This window comes from Eupeodes corollae, chromosome 1, assembly GCF_945859685.1.
Source record: "Eupeodes corollae chromosome 1, idEupCoro1.1, whole genome shotgun sequence".
In the NCBI taxonomy this organism is placed as follows: domain Eukaryota; kingdom Metazoa; phylum Arthropoda; class Insecta; order Diptera; family Syrphidae; genus Eupeodes; species Eupeodes corollae.
This window is the reverse complement of record NC_079147.1, coordinates 217542913-217558715: the sequence shown is the minus strand read 5'-3', so window position 1 is coordinate 217558715 and position 15803 is coordinate 217542913. Positions and strand designations below refer to the sequence as shown.

General features: G+C 34.0%; 1 protein-coding gene across 1 annotated transcript in view; it reads right to left on the bottom strand.

Annotated features, from left to right (window-relative positions):
- LOC129942600 (neuroguidin) overlaps nucleotides 1–15803 on the bottom strand; it is a 77183-nt gene continuing 61380 nt past the window's right edge. Inside the window, exons 2-6 of the mRNA XM_056051616.1 lie at nucleotides 4530–4758; nucleotides 4301–4464; nucleotides 3319–3578; nucleotides 3065–3252; nucleotides 1–360 (exon numbers count right to left, since the gene is read on the bottom strand). Of these exons, the coding sequence (XP_055907591.1) occupies nucleotides 230–360; nucleotides 3065–3252; nucleotides 3319–3578; nucleotides 4301–4464; nucleotides 4530–4758 (972 nt within the window). The 3' untranslated portion in view covers nucleotides 1–229. The remainder of the gene's footprint in view (nucleotides 361–3064; nucleotides 3253–3318; nucleotides 3579–4300; nucleotides 4465–4529; nucleotides 4759–15803) is intronic.

The window sequence follows — 15803 nt, the reverse complement described above, 5'->3', positions numbered from 1 at the left end:
TTTCTTTTTGTTTTTGTTTTTCTTTTGTTTTTGAATATAATTATAAAAAGGTAAAACCAATTAATATCTTAAGACTAAAATAGATATATGCGCGTACACGTACATATATTTATGTTGGTTGGTTTTAAAATATATTTTTTTTATTTTTAGCAAAAAAAAACAAACATTTTGGAAAAAATTAATCAGGAAAGAAAATAATATGAATGGAAATTATTATCAAAAGCTATTTCTAATGGAATTTCCTTTTTTTACCACCACGTTTCTTGCCGGCCTTCTTCTTTCTTTTATTACTACCACCTCCACTGGTTGATAATTTTGGATCACGACTTATTTCGTTTAGAATATCGTCACCAATTGTACCTGAAAAAAATAAGACAACAAATTAAAATGTGAAAACAATCCTTTTTTATTTATTTATTGAGACTAAATTATTGGAACGAATTGAAGATCTCCACTTTAGTTTAATAAATCTGAAAACACATTCTTGTAGTTTTTGATAGCAAACAGCTTTAATACTTTAATACCAATCTTTCAGGGGAATAATATTCTTAAATTAATATTGAAATGTCGTGTTCTACAATATATAAAATATAAAAGCAAAAATTAAAATAAGAAGACTTAAGCATCCATCCCGATTTTGATATTTTGATGGAAAACGAAGACTCTATGTTCATAAGTGAACATGATCCGTATATGGGTGCAGCTGCGCATTTCCACAAGAGAGATAAAAATAATCTTGTGATAGTGCGTAGCATCATGTAATAACATACTGATAGGATAGGAACACATGCGTACACACATTTGTGTGTACCCAAAGATAGCATGGAGTGAAAATGTGCATTCTATTTTTACCAGTATTTTATCTCATGTTTCTTAGATTTAAGTATGTATAAACAATTGAGTTGAAATAAAGGCATAGCCAAAAAAAGACGTGTCAATTATTTCTTTCCGGATTTATTTTAACTCTACTTAAATCAAATCGAACCCTTAGAAATTAATGATGACGATTTGTATGAAAGGTATCGATTCGATAAAAAATTACCAAGTTAATGATTAAACTTCTGAATATTAAAGATCTAAATTCAGTCAAAGGTTTGCCAATATCTATGTATTTCCACGTCTTAAAAGCTCCATCGTTAAGATTTTTCGCTCAGTATATTCACCAAAGTGACATAGGCAATGCGATGTTTGCTACTATACGCATCTTTATCACAAAATATAAATAAATATTTTTTTACAATAGCCGACAACTTCATGTACATGAAATTTCTCAGGTAAAAGTAAGAAGAATAATTTTAAGGATTTCAAAGACTTTGGCTCTCCAGCCAAACCGTTTTTTAAACGTTGTGGTAGAACCTGTTTCTTACTAAACACTAAACAGAGCTATCTTTATGAATAGCAGCTGTATTTAACCTAGATGTTCAATTTAAATTCCAGTTTAAATAGCCAGTATCAACCAATATCTTTATTGTAAAATAACTAGCTGCATTTGTATGAAAAAGATCATAGGATCATTTGCTTTAGTTTCTTTATTGACTTCGTTGATAATAACTTTCGAATTAATGAAATAGGGGGCCTGATTCCAAGGTTCGCTACGAATCGTTTTGCTATCGAGTTTGCCATTTTTCTATTATTGCTTTCGCTTTCACCTTCTTCGTTTTGAATTCGAACAATTAACGAATTCGAAAGCGAATTTAAAATGTCAAAATGTTTGTTGGCGAGTTGAAATTCGACAGCTTTTTTGGCGAATTCATAGGCGAAAGAGTTTTTATTATTATTCACTGTTCGATCTTGTGGATTCTTCCTTGATTGTAATTATATAAAAACTTGAGTTAGCTTTGTTTTAATTTTCTTATAATTTATCCTGCCTTCGAGTTTATGAAGGCATTGCAACAAATTCTTTCCTTTCAGAATAAATATACACCATAATTGATCCCATTTTTTAAATTTAATATTGTTTATTGAAGAAATCACTGAAAATTTTACAGATCCATTAAAAACAAAACAAATTTTGTGGAAAGCTGTCAAACCAAAAGTTTCAAATCACTGGAATATATAAAGAAAAAGTAAAACCAAAAGATTCAAATCACTGGAATATAGAAATAACTATTTTCGCTTCGCCACGAATTCGTTAATAAGCAAATACGATGCGAGTCCAATTTGGAAAGACGAATTAAAAACGAGCTGCCGCTAAGCTCATAATCAGGCGCAATGTTACGGTAAGTAAACTATGACCTAAAAAAATCTATTTTGATCCCTACTAGAACTGGGTAAAGTTCGTTTCTTTAAGAAAATTCAACGTTTGAGTTACTATCAGAGAGTGAAGGTTGTTTTCTTCCACTTGGTTCTGTCCCAAGTGTGTCCTATTTTCGTGCAAGAGTACTTCACATTTTCCCTATAGTATGTGATGAGGCGTTTCCTCATGAATATTACAAAACCTACAACTGGCAGTATTCCGAAGGATGTGAAGGTGCCTATTCAGTTTGCAATGACCGGAGAGTAAGCTTGTTTCTATTCTTTTGTTTGTTCTACTTAAGCTCATGCAGTCTTTGTAAGGTTTTGGGTTATCATTCCCAAGTAATGTTTTTGCCTGCCTCAAACTTTGAAATATTTTTTGACATAAGTCATTACTACAAACTTTAAAAGTAATACTTGCTGTATTGTTGATAATATCAATATAAAAGCGAATCGATCAAGAAAAAAAACATTATATTTTCACCCGGAGTACAATACAGACAAAATGGAGTTCCCATCGAACGAAGGAAACTTGGAAAAATTAACAACTAATGGAGTGAAATTTTGGATAACTGAAAAAAATTTCAATCGGATTTTATTTTTGAAATATCTACTTAATTTGACCTGCTAACATCGAACCTATGCATTAAATGGGGATTTTATTGTAAATTGACAAGATAAATGTTACATAAATCAAAGAACTACTTTAACAACTGAATTTTTTTTGAAGTCTTAATTATTCAAAGCAAAAATTTAAAGATGTGTTCTGTCATTGTTTTTGATTGTTTTAACTGCGTCTACTATACTACAAAAAACAAAAACAACTTACCAAGTGTGGTGAGTTTTCTTTGCCGGTGCTTTTCGGCTTTTGTTACAGGCAGACGTGTCAGATAAGCCTCTTCGTATTCCTGCTTTTCTTTTTGTGCTGTTGAAATTATTTGCTGGGCTCTAGAGCCGGACGAGATTTCCGTTGGTGCATCAAGGTACTCTTCTTTCAAATCTTGTAGCATTGAGGTCCTATAAAAAAATATATATATATTTCTATGTCTGTGGTAAGTATGGCACAAATTAAAATAAACTAACGTCATAGCCCTCTTTTTAGCACGTTCAATTAATTTCTTGTCCCGATCAGCAGGTTTGTCATCACCATCATAGTAGACTGGTTTTATTTTAGGCGGCACATAAACTCCACTTTTCGTCGCTGTTATTGACTTTTTGGGTTTAACTGTGGCTTCTTCATCAGCTTCCGCTTCATCATCTTCTTGTTCTGATTCTGAATTAGACGCAGGTTCATCATAATCGTCATCATCATCGTAATTCGTCAGCATATTTTCTGGATTTGGCTACAAAATAAAATTTTAAGTTAATTAAAGAAAGATTGTTATTATTTTTACCTAATAGGTAATCATATGATTGCAATCGATTAGGGCATAACACATTATACTTATCGAGATATGACTTTATAGGGCAAAAATAAGAATATTTTTTATGTTTTGTTATAGTTAGACCACAGAAGACTGTTTAATTAATCAAAAATCTAATTAAGAGCCAAATTCCAAGGTTAACTGAAATGTCAATGTCTTGTGATCTATCCTGATCATCTAAACAACCATATTTTTAATTTTAAATATAGTTCGCAGTAATTGCGTTTTGTAAATGAAAAAAGTTTCATAATAATTAATAGACTTTTTCCTGGACATCTTTTGTAAGTCTTGTAAATTTGTTACCATAATAAAGGTTGGGTTCGACATACAAACCATAAAGCAACGAAACAATCAATTTATTGAAAGAAACTTCGGGTGAACGCATTCTCTTGCCTCGTGGCGTTCGATTTAACAGCTCTAAACTATTGCTTTTGGGATTATGTGAAGTCGCTTGTATATGCAGATAATCTCGAGACGATAGACATCTTGGAAGAGAATACCCGACACATTATTGCTTACCTCTCGGATTAAATTTTCTTGAGCCAATTGGCCGAAATCATTTTTAGAACATAATGGTGAATCTTTATCTTTATAATAAAACTAAATTCTTAGCCAAAACTTTAAATAAGATTTATACTCACTTTGTACAAAATTGGATCCGATGAATCCGAAACACCAGTTACAGCAGTTTTAACTAATTTATCAATTTGATAACGCAATTTATAATCAATCGGGCGGATTTTCTCCAACACTGTTCGAATTTCAATAAGTCTTTCGATGGATGGATTACCTTCTATTGTTTCCCCTGTAAAATAAAAATTAATTAAGTTAATTTCTTGTGAACAAGAAAAATAAGATGTTTTGGTTTACCTGAACATTTTCTAAGAACAACATAGGTGAGATTAATTAAATAATCCAATAACATGTGATATTTAACTTCAAGAAAACTTAAGCCATATTCTGTTGTTAATTCACCACGTTTCACTCGCTGCAGCATACCCTCAACTAAATCTGTCACTTGTTTAACATTGCTATTCATTTCTCCAAGAAGCTGAATCGCTTGTGGTAAGTCCGTTTGAACATCACATTCATCTAAAGCCTATAAAAGAAAAATATACAAATTTTAATTAAATTGCTAAAAGTTAATTTGTTTAATGATATAAAAATTAGTTTTCATTAACTTTAAAAGGATGCTTCCATGTTTCGAAGATTCTTCCCCACTTTTTCCATAAAATCAAATAACCTACACCTTCAAAATCAAATAAATCTCTATAAATTAATTTATCATTTATTGGCTAACAACTCATTTTGGTTAGAAAACTTTTTACTCGACTAATTGTTTTATATAGGAATTAGAAGACCGTAACAAGTTAACCTTTAAATTTCTCTGAGGTGCATAAATTATACGTGTATGCTGCCTGCCATAAATTAGTTTCATTATCAAATTTCCTAAAGTTTGTCCTCAAGCTGTGTCCCATCAACAGGAATGAAGCTTTTTTTCTAACTTAAGATCATATAGAAAGAATTAACACCTTTTCAAGTTTGAATAATAAAACAAGAAGAATACGAAACACTTTACTTAAAAAGATGAAGACGAAGGCAGGCAAACTTATCTAACTTTTCTTCTCAAAAATTTGATCCATAACATCATAAAAGTGTTATGTATTCGTACATAGTTTGAGTTAAAGGAACCTACTTGTACGAATTTCAACGCATATATAGATTCATCCACTGTATGTATATGAACCGTTATGCAGCATGTCCTTAAGCAATTCCAAGCTTAATTCTAGCAAATACCATATTGAAGAATATTTGAGTTCGAGTTGGTATAGTTGTGGAAGGACGAAGAATGTCATATATAGAAACACTACTACGTCACATCTTCTATCATCTCCATCTCTCTGTTGGGGCAGATTACGCCTCAGCGTAACATATCAAAAGAAAACATCCTTTCAACAATCAACACACAGGAGCAGGAGCAGGAGTTGAGAGCTGACTGAAGTAGAAGTAGATGGTAATGGTGATGGTGAGTTGGAAGGAAGGTGTAAAGAGAAAGAGAGGCATTAGACCTGGAGTCCGGATTCCGGAATAGGAGCAGAAACAGTAGCAGGAGCTGGAGTCCTCCACCTCCACCTCTAAGCACAACAACAAAAACAACAACATCAGCTTCAGCATCTATCTATACCTGCTACGCTTAGAAAATATTGTTTAGCAGTAGAAAATAAGCAGCAACACGACAGAATAACCATGAAAAATAGAAAAATACAAATACAAAAAAAGGGAAAGAAGGAAAAAAAAGAATGAAGAAAAAAAAGGACACAACGGAAAACAAAAAAATATAAATCCAAGAAGAAGCAGGGTGACGGAGACACAGACGCAGAAGGAGACGAAGAGACACCCGTGATGGTGGGTTTTTAAAGCTTAAGCACATTCATGGTTTTTGAAGGAAGAATCCTGTACCCAAATGGATATGGATTGAGCTACGAATTGGTACTACCTCAATCATCTGTGCTGTATCCTGATTTTTATCCTTTTTTTTTGTTCTGTTTTTTATTTTTTGTGTTTGCTTCTTTGTTGTTGTTGTTGTGCTTCTTCGTACTTCACTTTTTTTATTCTATTTTTCTATCCCGCTTGGGGATGTACACCATAGTACATACATGTGTGCGGTATGGAACGGGAAGAGTGTGCATGTTAAGCATAGAGTGCGGACTTAGAAGGGGATGTCTATTTTCTACCTTCGCAAATATCTCACTGACGGGCGAATGAACGGATGGATGGATGGATGGATGAAATAGAAACCTTTTTTTTCCACGGTCGCCGCTGCCGCTGCCACTGCCGCTGCCGCCACCATCACCGCCTCCGCCGCTTCGTTTCAGAAACGAAAAAAGGTATATTGGCAAAGAGAGTGGGTAATGTAGTTGGTTTTCTCTGATGGTGCGCTTATAGTTGGTGTTTGGGATTGGGTTTGGTATAGAAGAAGGTTCAAGGGGGATTTCAAGAGCGAGAGAGATATGATGGAAGAGGTAGTATGTAGTAGCAAACGATGTGGTGGCGACTGGTGGTGGATCAGGATGATGATGCTGATGCTGAAGCTGATGATAAACACAGTGGGGTTGGAAAATGTTCAAGTGGTCAGATTTAATTTTAGTTATTTTTGAGTTATGTGTTCTTTTGATATGTACTGTACAGGCAACAGTACATTATAAGATCAAAGGGTGAATCTTGACATTGATTTGAAACCAGACAATATTTATTTTAAAATGGAAGTCTTTGGAAATTTTCAACTCAGAAAACAATGACTAATTTTTTTTTTGGTGACACACGTCCCCAAAGTTCTAAGCAAAGAACTGTTGACAGACATTTTCATTGTTCTTTCGAAAATTTGTGAATCTGAAACAAATATTTTTACGACATGACTAATGCTCCTAAATTCGTTATGTTTCTCCTTTATACCTATAACAGAAATCAACTGTTTTAAGCACCAAAATACAAAACTTGCAGGAGTAGAAACAAAAACAAAATTCTGTTAATTTGAGAATTCCACTTGAGGAAAGATGACGCTGATTGTTGGGGATTCACTTGTTAAAAAATCTGGAATGTATGCTATTATTTACAGCTGCAATTTTGTTATCAAATTTTGAGGGAATGGTTTTATGCATCAAGCCGAGATAGAAAGATTTGTATTGCAATTATAATTTTTAAAGAAATATGAAAAAAAATCACTAAAATATTGTGATTTTGGTGAATTTTACAGCATAAGGTTTGTAATTCGGTCTTAGGTTTGAAGGTTTTCAAGCAAGAATTGGATTATTGCCTTGTCAAAATTATTTCTAAAAACAATTTTTCCATCATTCAACTCTTCAAAAGGACTTGCTCGGAACTTAAAACATTGCACTTTTCAATACAAGATTTTAAAATCTTCACCGTCACAACACATTTGAAATTGGTGAAACATTGTTTCTTGCAAAATTACCAAATATCCATTTCGTGATTTTAACAATAAAAAAATATTAAGAGATAGAAAGGATATTAAAATCGCTTAGTAAATTGCTAAAAATGGCTTTGACATTTCAAAAAATCGTTTTCGGTAAAAAAAAGCCGATGTCTTATTTAAATGTTAAAAACATTTTTTTGTTTTTAAATATGGGTATATATATATTTTCTTCGCTAGAAATACGAAACACTGCTAAAAGAAAATTCTTGAGTACACAACTACAGTCATATGTGTCGTTTAAGAGTGTGTACATAGTTTTTTGTATTGTGTACTTTGTAGGTATATGAGATTTTAACTTAACTCTCCCTCTGAAGTTTTCGTCCTGTCAAAGGAGAAATTTATTTAATAAATGCAAATTACATTGCACCTATTTGAAAATAGAACTGCATGTACCTACAAAATGGAAAATTTATACCTTCTGTATAAAGGTAAACGAGTCTAAAGTAGACACGCAACTAGAACAACAAAGAGCAAAAGGGTTTTTTATTTAAACTAAAGCAACGCATACGACGACGGACAGGCGGAAGTACTGGCGCTGTACGAAACACGAATGGCTTTAGTTATTTTTCATTTCAAAATTAATTCTGAGGTTGGACTTGCATTATAAAATACATAGTTACATTTTGTATTAACATAAACTTCTATAAAAATTCGAATAGGCATCCTTAAAATTATAATTCTTCATAGCATTTTTGTATTTATGTGCATAATTGCAACATTGATGAGCGAGAATAAATTAGAATTACGTCAGCAAAATTTAGAACGAGAGCTTTTGCATGTTTCAAGAGCTGTCAAATTTTAGTATAATATTTTACTTTTTGATACCCTAAAAAAGATGGTAAATTCATTAAAACAGAAAAGATTACGACTTTCATTTTCTTGGGGGATTTTTTTCTCTTTGCTAAATTTGAACTTTTCCTGAAATAGAACTTTTAAAATGCACTAGGAGCATTATGTAAGTGAATAAGACAGAGACCCTTAAAAAGAGAACGTTTTGCTCCACCAGCAAACAAAGAAGTTAAATACAAAAAAGTTAAAATAAAACATAAATAAACAAAGTCAATATACAGCTTAAGAAAATAAATACAGGCAAACAATTCCGTGAGCAACTTCAAGTTGTCTACAACTTATTTAGCTAGTTGTCGAAACGTTTGAAACTTAAATTGCTAAGTATGGACAAACCTAAATTAAATGATCTCCGTTTTCTGACTCTTACACTTAATCAAGTTTAACAAATAAGCTATCAAAAAAGGATATTTTTCTGTAGGCTATGAGAATGTTTTTTTTATTGAAAATAATTTTAGAACTGGTCGTTTACAATAAAAATATGAAATACTGGGAAAATAATACATCAAAGGAAATGGTAAGTGCATTTGAACGAACTTATCGAATATACAAACCAATTTTCTCGATGAGCTAGTTTCCCGGTATTTCATATTTTTTTGGACGACTTCATTCCTTTGTTATGAGTGTTTTTGTGATGAGAAAAGAGATGAACCATGAGGAATATTCTCCTAAGCGGAGCGAACGCAGCCATACCACTGGGGCAACTCATACCGGAATTAAAAACTTATCCCCAGGAGAATGTAATAATGGTAATCAAAGATAAATAGTTTGTATTAATCTTTGATACCGTTTGTGTTTGGGGTTAAATTAAATTATTTTAAAATTTTTCGTCAATTTAGATATTTGCGTTCAAATCACCTGGTAAGGGTACGTTTCATATAAGAGCAACTAGGATAAAAAACAGAGTGTGTCATCATGTCTATAAATAAATAAATTGGGTGGCTCTACAGTCCGTTGAGAACTAGGGCCTAGTGACTTACAACTCTGAACCATTCCTGTGTGCGAGTAATTGCAGGGATGGAAAGGATCTACAGTTTATATCCCGAATCCGAACGGCTAATTTGAGAAAGCAATTTTTTATGACAAGAATTACTCTTGGAGAATTTGTCAGTTCCAGTGAAAAAACTTTAGGTGGCACAGGCAGGGATCGAACCCAAGACCTCTAGCATGACAGTCTAACGCACTAACGAATAAACTATATTTTGCTTGGAACTATCTCATGAATGAATTTATTGCCTTTGAGTATCCTCTAACAACTGCTTTTTATGATATACAAAGATTTTTAAAAGAACTGTTGGGAAGAATTTGGTACTAGCAAACTTTGTAAAAGCCATTGAATACAATGAAGCCAACATTGAATCGCCTCAATTCGAACATATCTAGTGCAGTGCGTTTTTTATAAGCTTCTGTCCTATTCCTAAGTAATATTAATTTGACGTTAGGAAAAACGACTCAAATCAGAAACTGGTCAAGCATACTCAATGAGCTTAAAACGTTAATACCAAAACAAGTATGAATATTTCTGTCTTATTGATTTAGACTCAAGTTGTTAATATAAAACATAAGGGACACAAAGGAAGCCGTTACACCAAATCAAAAACCTTAAATGCAATTTTTTTGATTTAAGACCTTTGTACCTAAAGCCAAAGATTTGTTTTGAAACAATTATTTTGAAAACCTACGGAACATGCCTTGTGGTTTTAACATCCCACTCAAATCCTTCAAAATATTCAATATTCAAGGCGTTTGGAATTGAGCTTTAAAAAATGTGTATATAATTTATTTTTATTTATTCTTTTTTAAATCAAAATGGCCGAAAATTTAATTTGAATACTGCTGAAAAATCAAAAATAAGTCATAGACTAAACTTTTTTTCTACAGATTCAAATGATTGATACATCGTATTCTTATTTTGTTTCCCTATTATTTTCGACTAAAATATATCTACATATATATATATAAAACAATACATACACCTTTCCTAAACTCACAGACCGTCAACATTTTTTTCGGTTGCAGTGCAATGCTGCAACCAAACCCCATCATTCATTTTAATTCCACCAAACATGCAACTGCGTCTATTTAACCTATTTTTGTGTTTTAAAGGTGCACAGTACAACTGCTGCTTTTGTAGATGCATATAGTCTAGAAAGTCATATAGACGACACGGGGCAGTAGAAAATAAAAATAAAAGCAGGACAAAGCAAAAACAAGAACTATGTCAAAATAAAAATTCAATTGTTTTGGCCACTTTAGGTTTTTGGGTGTTCCACAGTTGCGTTGTCCTTTATAGATTGAGCATAGCATCATAGGGAGCTAGAGCGGCAGTAGCAGCAGTTGTACCAGCATCAGGACGATGACTACGACTAGAAGGACGATGATGAGACGGGTGAAGTACAAGGTCGGAGGTTGGGTGGTCCTTTTAGATTTAGGTTTAGAGCCGCATGATGACTATGGAATGAATGATCCTGGTATACAATACGGTCACAGCCAGCGTCGTCGTCGTGCTTGTGAGGGTGTATTTGTGTAGTACGACTAACGGACGGTCGTATAGCGTAAACCGTTAAACAACAACACAATTCCTCATATCTATGCACCTATACCTTGAAAGCTATAATGCGGTGGACTGGTGATGAGTACTTGGGATAAAGTATAGAGGCAGCTCAATGGTTAGCTGACTACCAGTCTGATGACGGTTGGCTGACTATAATGTGGGGTACTATGGCGTAGGGGATGGTAGTGGGGCGGTGTCGGTGGCGGCATGTAGCGGGTTGAATGACGGAGTAATGGTGGGGTAGTTACGTTGTCCTTTATTTCTTTTTGATTTCATTTGCTGATTTTTTTGTCCACCCTTTTTATCATTTTTTTTCATCCCGAACCCGAATCCCAACTCCCATCATCCTCACACCCTCACACCTCCACCACTCACACTATTTTTGATGCTTCTCTTTCTCTTTGGTATACTTCCGCTTTACGTCAGTTGGCAGTTTGATTCTCGTTGTCGGTCCTCGGTATTCGGTCTTGGGTAGTCGAGTCCGCCGTCGACGTCGTTGTCCCTGGTTGTCGTGGATCCATTTTTTTGTGTGTTCCTTCCATCCAGGGGGTAGCACTTTGTGGGTGGATGTATATGAATTTTTTTTTGTTAAACCCAAAAAAATCTTACCCTATACTCTCGCTTTATATTGTGCCATGGGTTATGATGCTGTTTTTGGAGGGCAGTCAAAATGATGATTGCCCACCACCGGCCGCCGCCGGCCTCCACTAATACTTAAACAGTCGACTCTCACTTAATTGGAACGTTTTTAGGTGTAAATGTTTTAAATATTTTGTATTATAAAAATTATAATATTTTTAAATCTAATGTTTTTATTTGAATATTCTGAGTTCTAAAGAATGCAAGTATAAGAATTAAAGAGACCTACATTATAGGATGTTTACAAGAATAACATTTTATTGAAATATTTTCTTCATGCATCACATTTTTCACATGCAGTTGTGCGACCGTTTTATTTTTACTTGAAAGATGTACTAAATAAATATGGCAAAATAGTAGAAAACTTGGAAATGTGCGTGCAGCCTTATTTGTGAATTTCATGATCTTTATATTCGTCTATGCTTTTCACGATACAAACAAATTTTGACTACTTTTCAAAAATCCCAAAGTAAACTGCGTGTGTTTAAAACACATATTTGGTATGTTCAGGGTTTCAAAGGGTAAACTTTACCATTTATATTTACCTTTGAATTATGTTAAAAATGTCTTCAAAAACAGCAATATAAAAGCAAATATTTGTACCATCAGAATTATAGAAATTTCAATATTCTAAAACTTGGACAAAAAATTATGATTAAAAAAGTAACTTTATTACCATTATTTGTTTGTTAGTAAAAACAGTTTTTTTTTGTTTTAATCCGTAGTTCACATAAAGTAACATTTTATAGGGGAAAAAATACTGTGGTTTAAGAAAATAGGTTCAGACCTATTGTAAGTACCTTTCGCGGAAAGTGTAAGAACACGACTCACTATTAAGCTCTGAAAGTTGAAACACTACTAGTCTCCAAAAACATGTACATCCTGACATACGAATCCACGTATAATCTTTTTTCACTCTTTAATGTTTGGGCTTCCAAAATACTTCAAATTTCGAACATTTCTTGAATAGTTAAATAAACGATTAAGCACAAAGAGACATTTTTTTTAGACCTTTTTAGGAGACTGTCCCAATAAATCAATAAAATAAAACTGTTTTCAGCTGTAGAGGAAATCATTAAATCATTAGTTGAGTCGAAAGGATGTACATTTTTAAAACCATTCACAACGTCGTAGATACGTCGAATGTGTGCTTAAACAACAGGCGGTGGAAGGCGAACGAAATGTTCTTTAGCGACGAAGCACTGTTCTTCTCACTCGTTGGACTTGTGAATGAACAAAATTGTCGTATTTGGGGTTGTGAGAATCCTTAAGTAATTGAAGAGAGGCCATTACATCCAAAAAAATTTACTGTTTGGTGCGAACTTTGGTCCGGAGGTGTGATTGGACTTTATGTCTTTAAAAACGACGATGGAACGACTGTCACCGTCAATTCGGAGCGTTAAAGTCATATGATAACCGATTTTTTTCCCTGCTATTGAAGTGTACGACTTGGAGAGAGCAGGCAATGTGGTTTCAACAAGACGGTGCCACATGCAACACAACTCGATCAAATATGGCTTTATTGCTATAGAGACATTTCCTGGCAGAGTAATTTCTCGTCGTGGCGATATCAACTGGACACCAAGATGATGCGATTTGACACAGCTGGACTTTTTTTTAACTTTTGAGCACTTAAAAACCAGCATTCGTTATGGCTGAGATACCGCCCAATAAGTGTCAAAAAGTGGTCGAAAATTACCTCAGCGATGTACAATGTGTTACTTTAATGACTTCATCTAAATTTTGCAACAAAATTTACATTTTTTAGTTATGAGTTAGAGAGGTTCTACTGTATATATACCATGTATCAACATTATCTACTATATATTGTTATAAAGAGATATTTTTGTCTCAAAATAGAAAAATAAGCGATCCAAAAAAAAAATACGGTAATCAGAAAAAATACATAAAGTTTCTCGAAAACAGAACCAGAAACAGAAAGACGAAACCAAAAATGTTTTAACAAAATAAGAACGAAAATGTCCCAAAAAAATATAAACATATCTCGAAAACGAAAATGAAACACTGCGATACATATATGTATTATTTTTGCTTTATTGACAGTTTTCGATTTTTGTGAATTTTTGTTTTGCAGCAATGGGGAAGAGATATGGAGTTGGGGGTGAGAGTGGTGCGCGCTGGACACATGGACATAGGATACACATCGGAATAAAAGCGATGAAAATGACATACCTGTGTGAACGACGGACGGTTATATGCATCAAGCTTCATCCTTTAGAGCTCATCTCAGCACCTCGGGTAGTGTAGAGTCGATAGCTCGATAGGTAGGTAGGTAGATGGATAGTATAGTTGTCAAGCATCACACAGAGACTTTATAATTTTTTACCAATTGCATACATAAATAGGGGTACACCCCTTTATTTTTTATAGGAACTCACGAGTTGCGTTCAGGGTAGGGGGTGAAAGAGTTCCTGTTTTCTGCACATTTTTATAATATTTTTGTTTTATTGCAACTTATTTTGTTTAATTGGATCGGCCTCGACTTTTTTGGGCTTGTTGGTCGTTTTTGGGAGGCTTGGTCCGAAACTTTCGGGTCTCAAACACATATATCTACCATGGGGATGGGGATGGGAATATGGAAGGTAGTTGGTTCCCCTCATTTACTGCAATGCCAAAAATTATAATGGGGATGTTTCAATATATATAAATGAGTATTTATATTTTTTGTTCAACTCAACCGGGGTAGACAATTATTTTTTTATAATTAAGGGTTGTGCTTCGATACGTTGCCAATCAGCGAAAAAAAACTCGTGCTAGTCCTTTTTAATATGAAAAAATGGGAGGGTGAGCTGAGCATCGAGCAGTGAACAGTGAGCAGTGAGCAGTCAGCAAGCGATCGATGGGGGTATGTATTGAATTGAATTTTTTCGACATCCATTCTGCCACTCTATTGTTGTTATTGCTTTATGTGCGTATTTTTTCATCATTTTTCATTTTTGAAATTTTTGTTGAGCTTGTTTGCTTGTCCTTTTAATGCAGCAAACAACCGTTGAACAGTGTAGTTATAGAGTGGCTGATGGGGTTGATGTTGGGGTTGGGGTTGGGAATTGCAAAATCAGAAAAAATAAACTGGAATGAAATCAGGAGTACAAGCAGAGAGGCATAAGTATGAGCAATATCCCTGTGAGTATAGAGAGTGTGGCCCGAATTTTCACCATCGCTCGCATAGCACTGATGAGACGGACTTGTCGGACACGACCTACCAACCGACTTGATGACGGACGACGACGGTGAGGGTGACACACAACAGACGAGGATGAGGAACGAGGAACGAAAGCCATGCGAGAGTACGAGAGAAAGGATAACCGAAACAACCTGCAGCTCTGCTCTCTATACAGCTGTAGTCGTCGTAAAGACCAGGCGAACGAAATAATAAAAAGCACCAAATAATAAAGTAACAAGAAAAAGAAAACAAAAAACGAAATGATAGTTAAAAAAGCAGAGCGAAAAAGAAATCGACATACAAAAAAATTGTAATCTCCGGTTGTATGTTGAGAATGGCAGTGTCGAATTCAGGACAACGGAAGCAAAACAGAATAAAAAAGAAATAAAAAAAAAAACAAACAACAGAGAGAATGAAAATAATGAAACAAAAATGAATGAAAATAGTTTTGAGTCATAAGAAATCCTGGCATATAGGTTGGTTTGGCGAAATATGGGTGAAACGAGGTGGTTAAAAAATCATATATACTTATGTACCTATATATAGGAGCATCAAGCATATGTACATATGTAAGTTTATACGTTGAGTTCCAGATCCTGGTGAGGCTAGGCCAGGCCAAGCCAGGCCAGGCTATAAGCATAAAGCGAGAGAAAGGGACATGGTGTGTTGTGTGCTTGTTAAAAGGATTTTTTCACAGTCAAAAAGGACATAAAAAATATAATATTTTTTCATTCGTTATTTTTTGGAAATCCGTTTGAAAAAATCGAGACTCTGAAACGGGACGATATACTACATATTATGTATCTACCTACCTACCTACCTTACCAACCTACATAACATATATGATAGTACGTAGGGTAGGGTTGGGTAGGGAAGGGTTGGCTAGGTACACCAAACAGAACGAAAAAATAATAATAATCAACATCG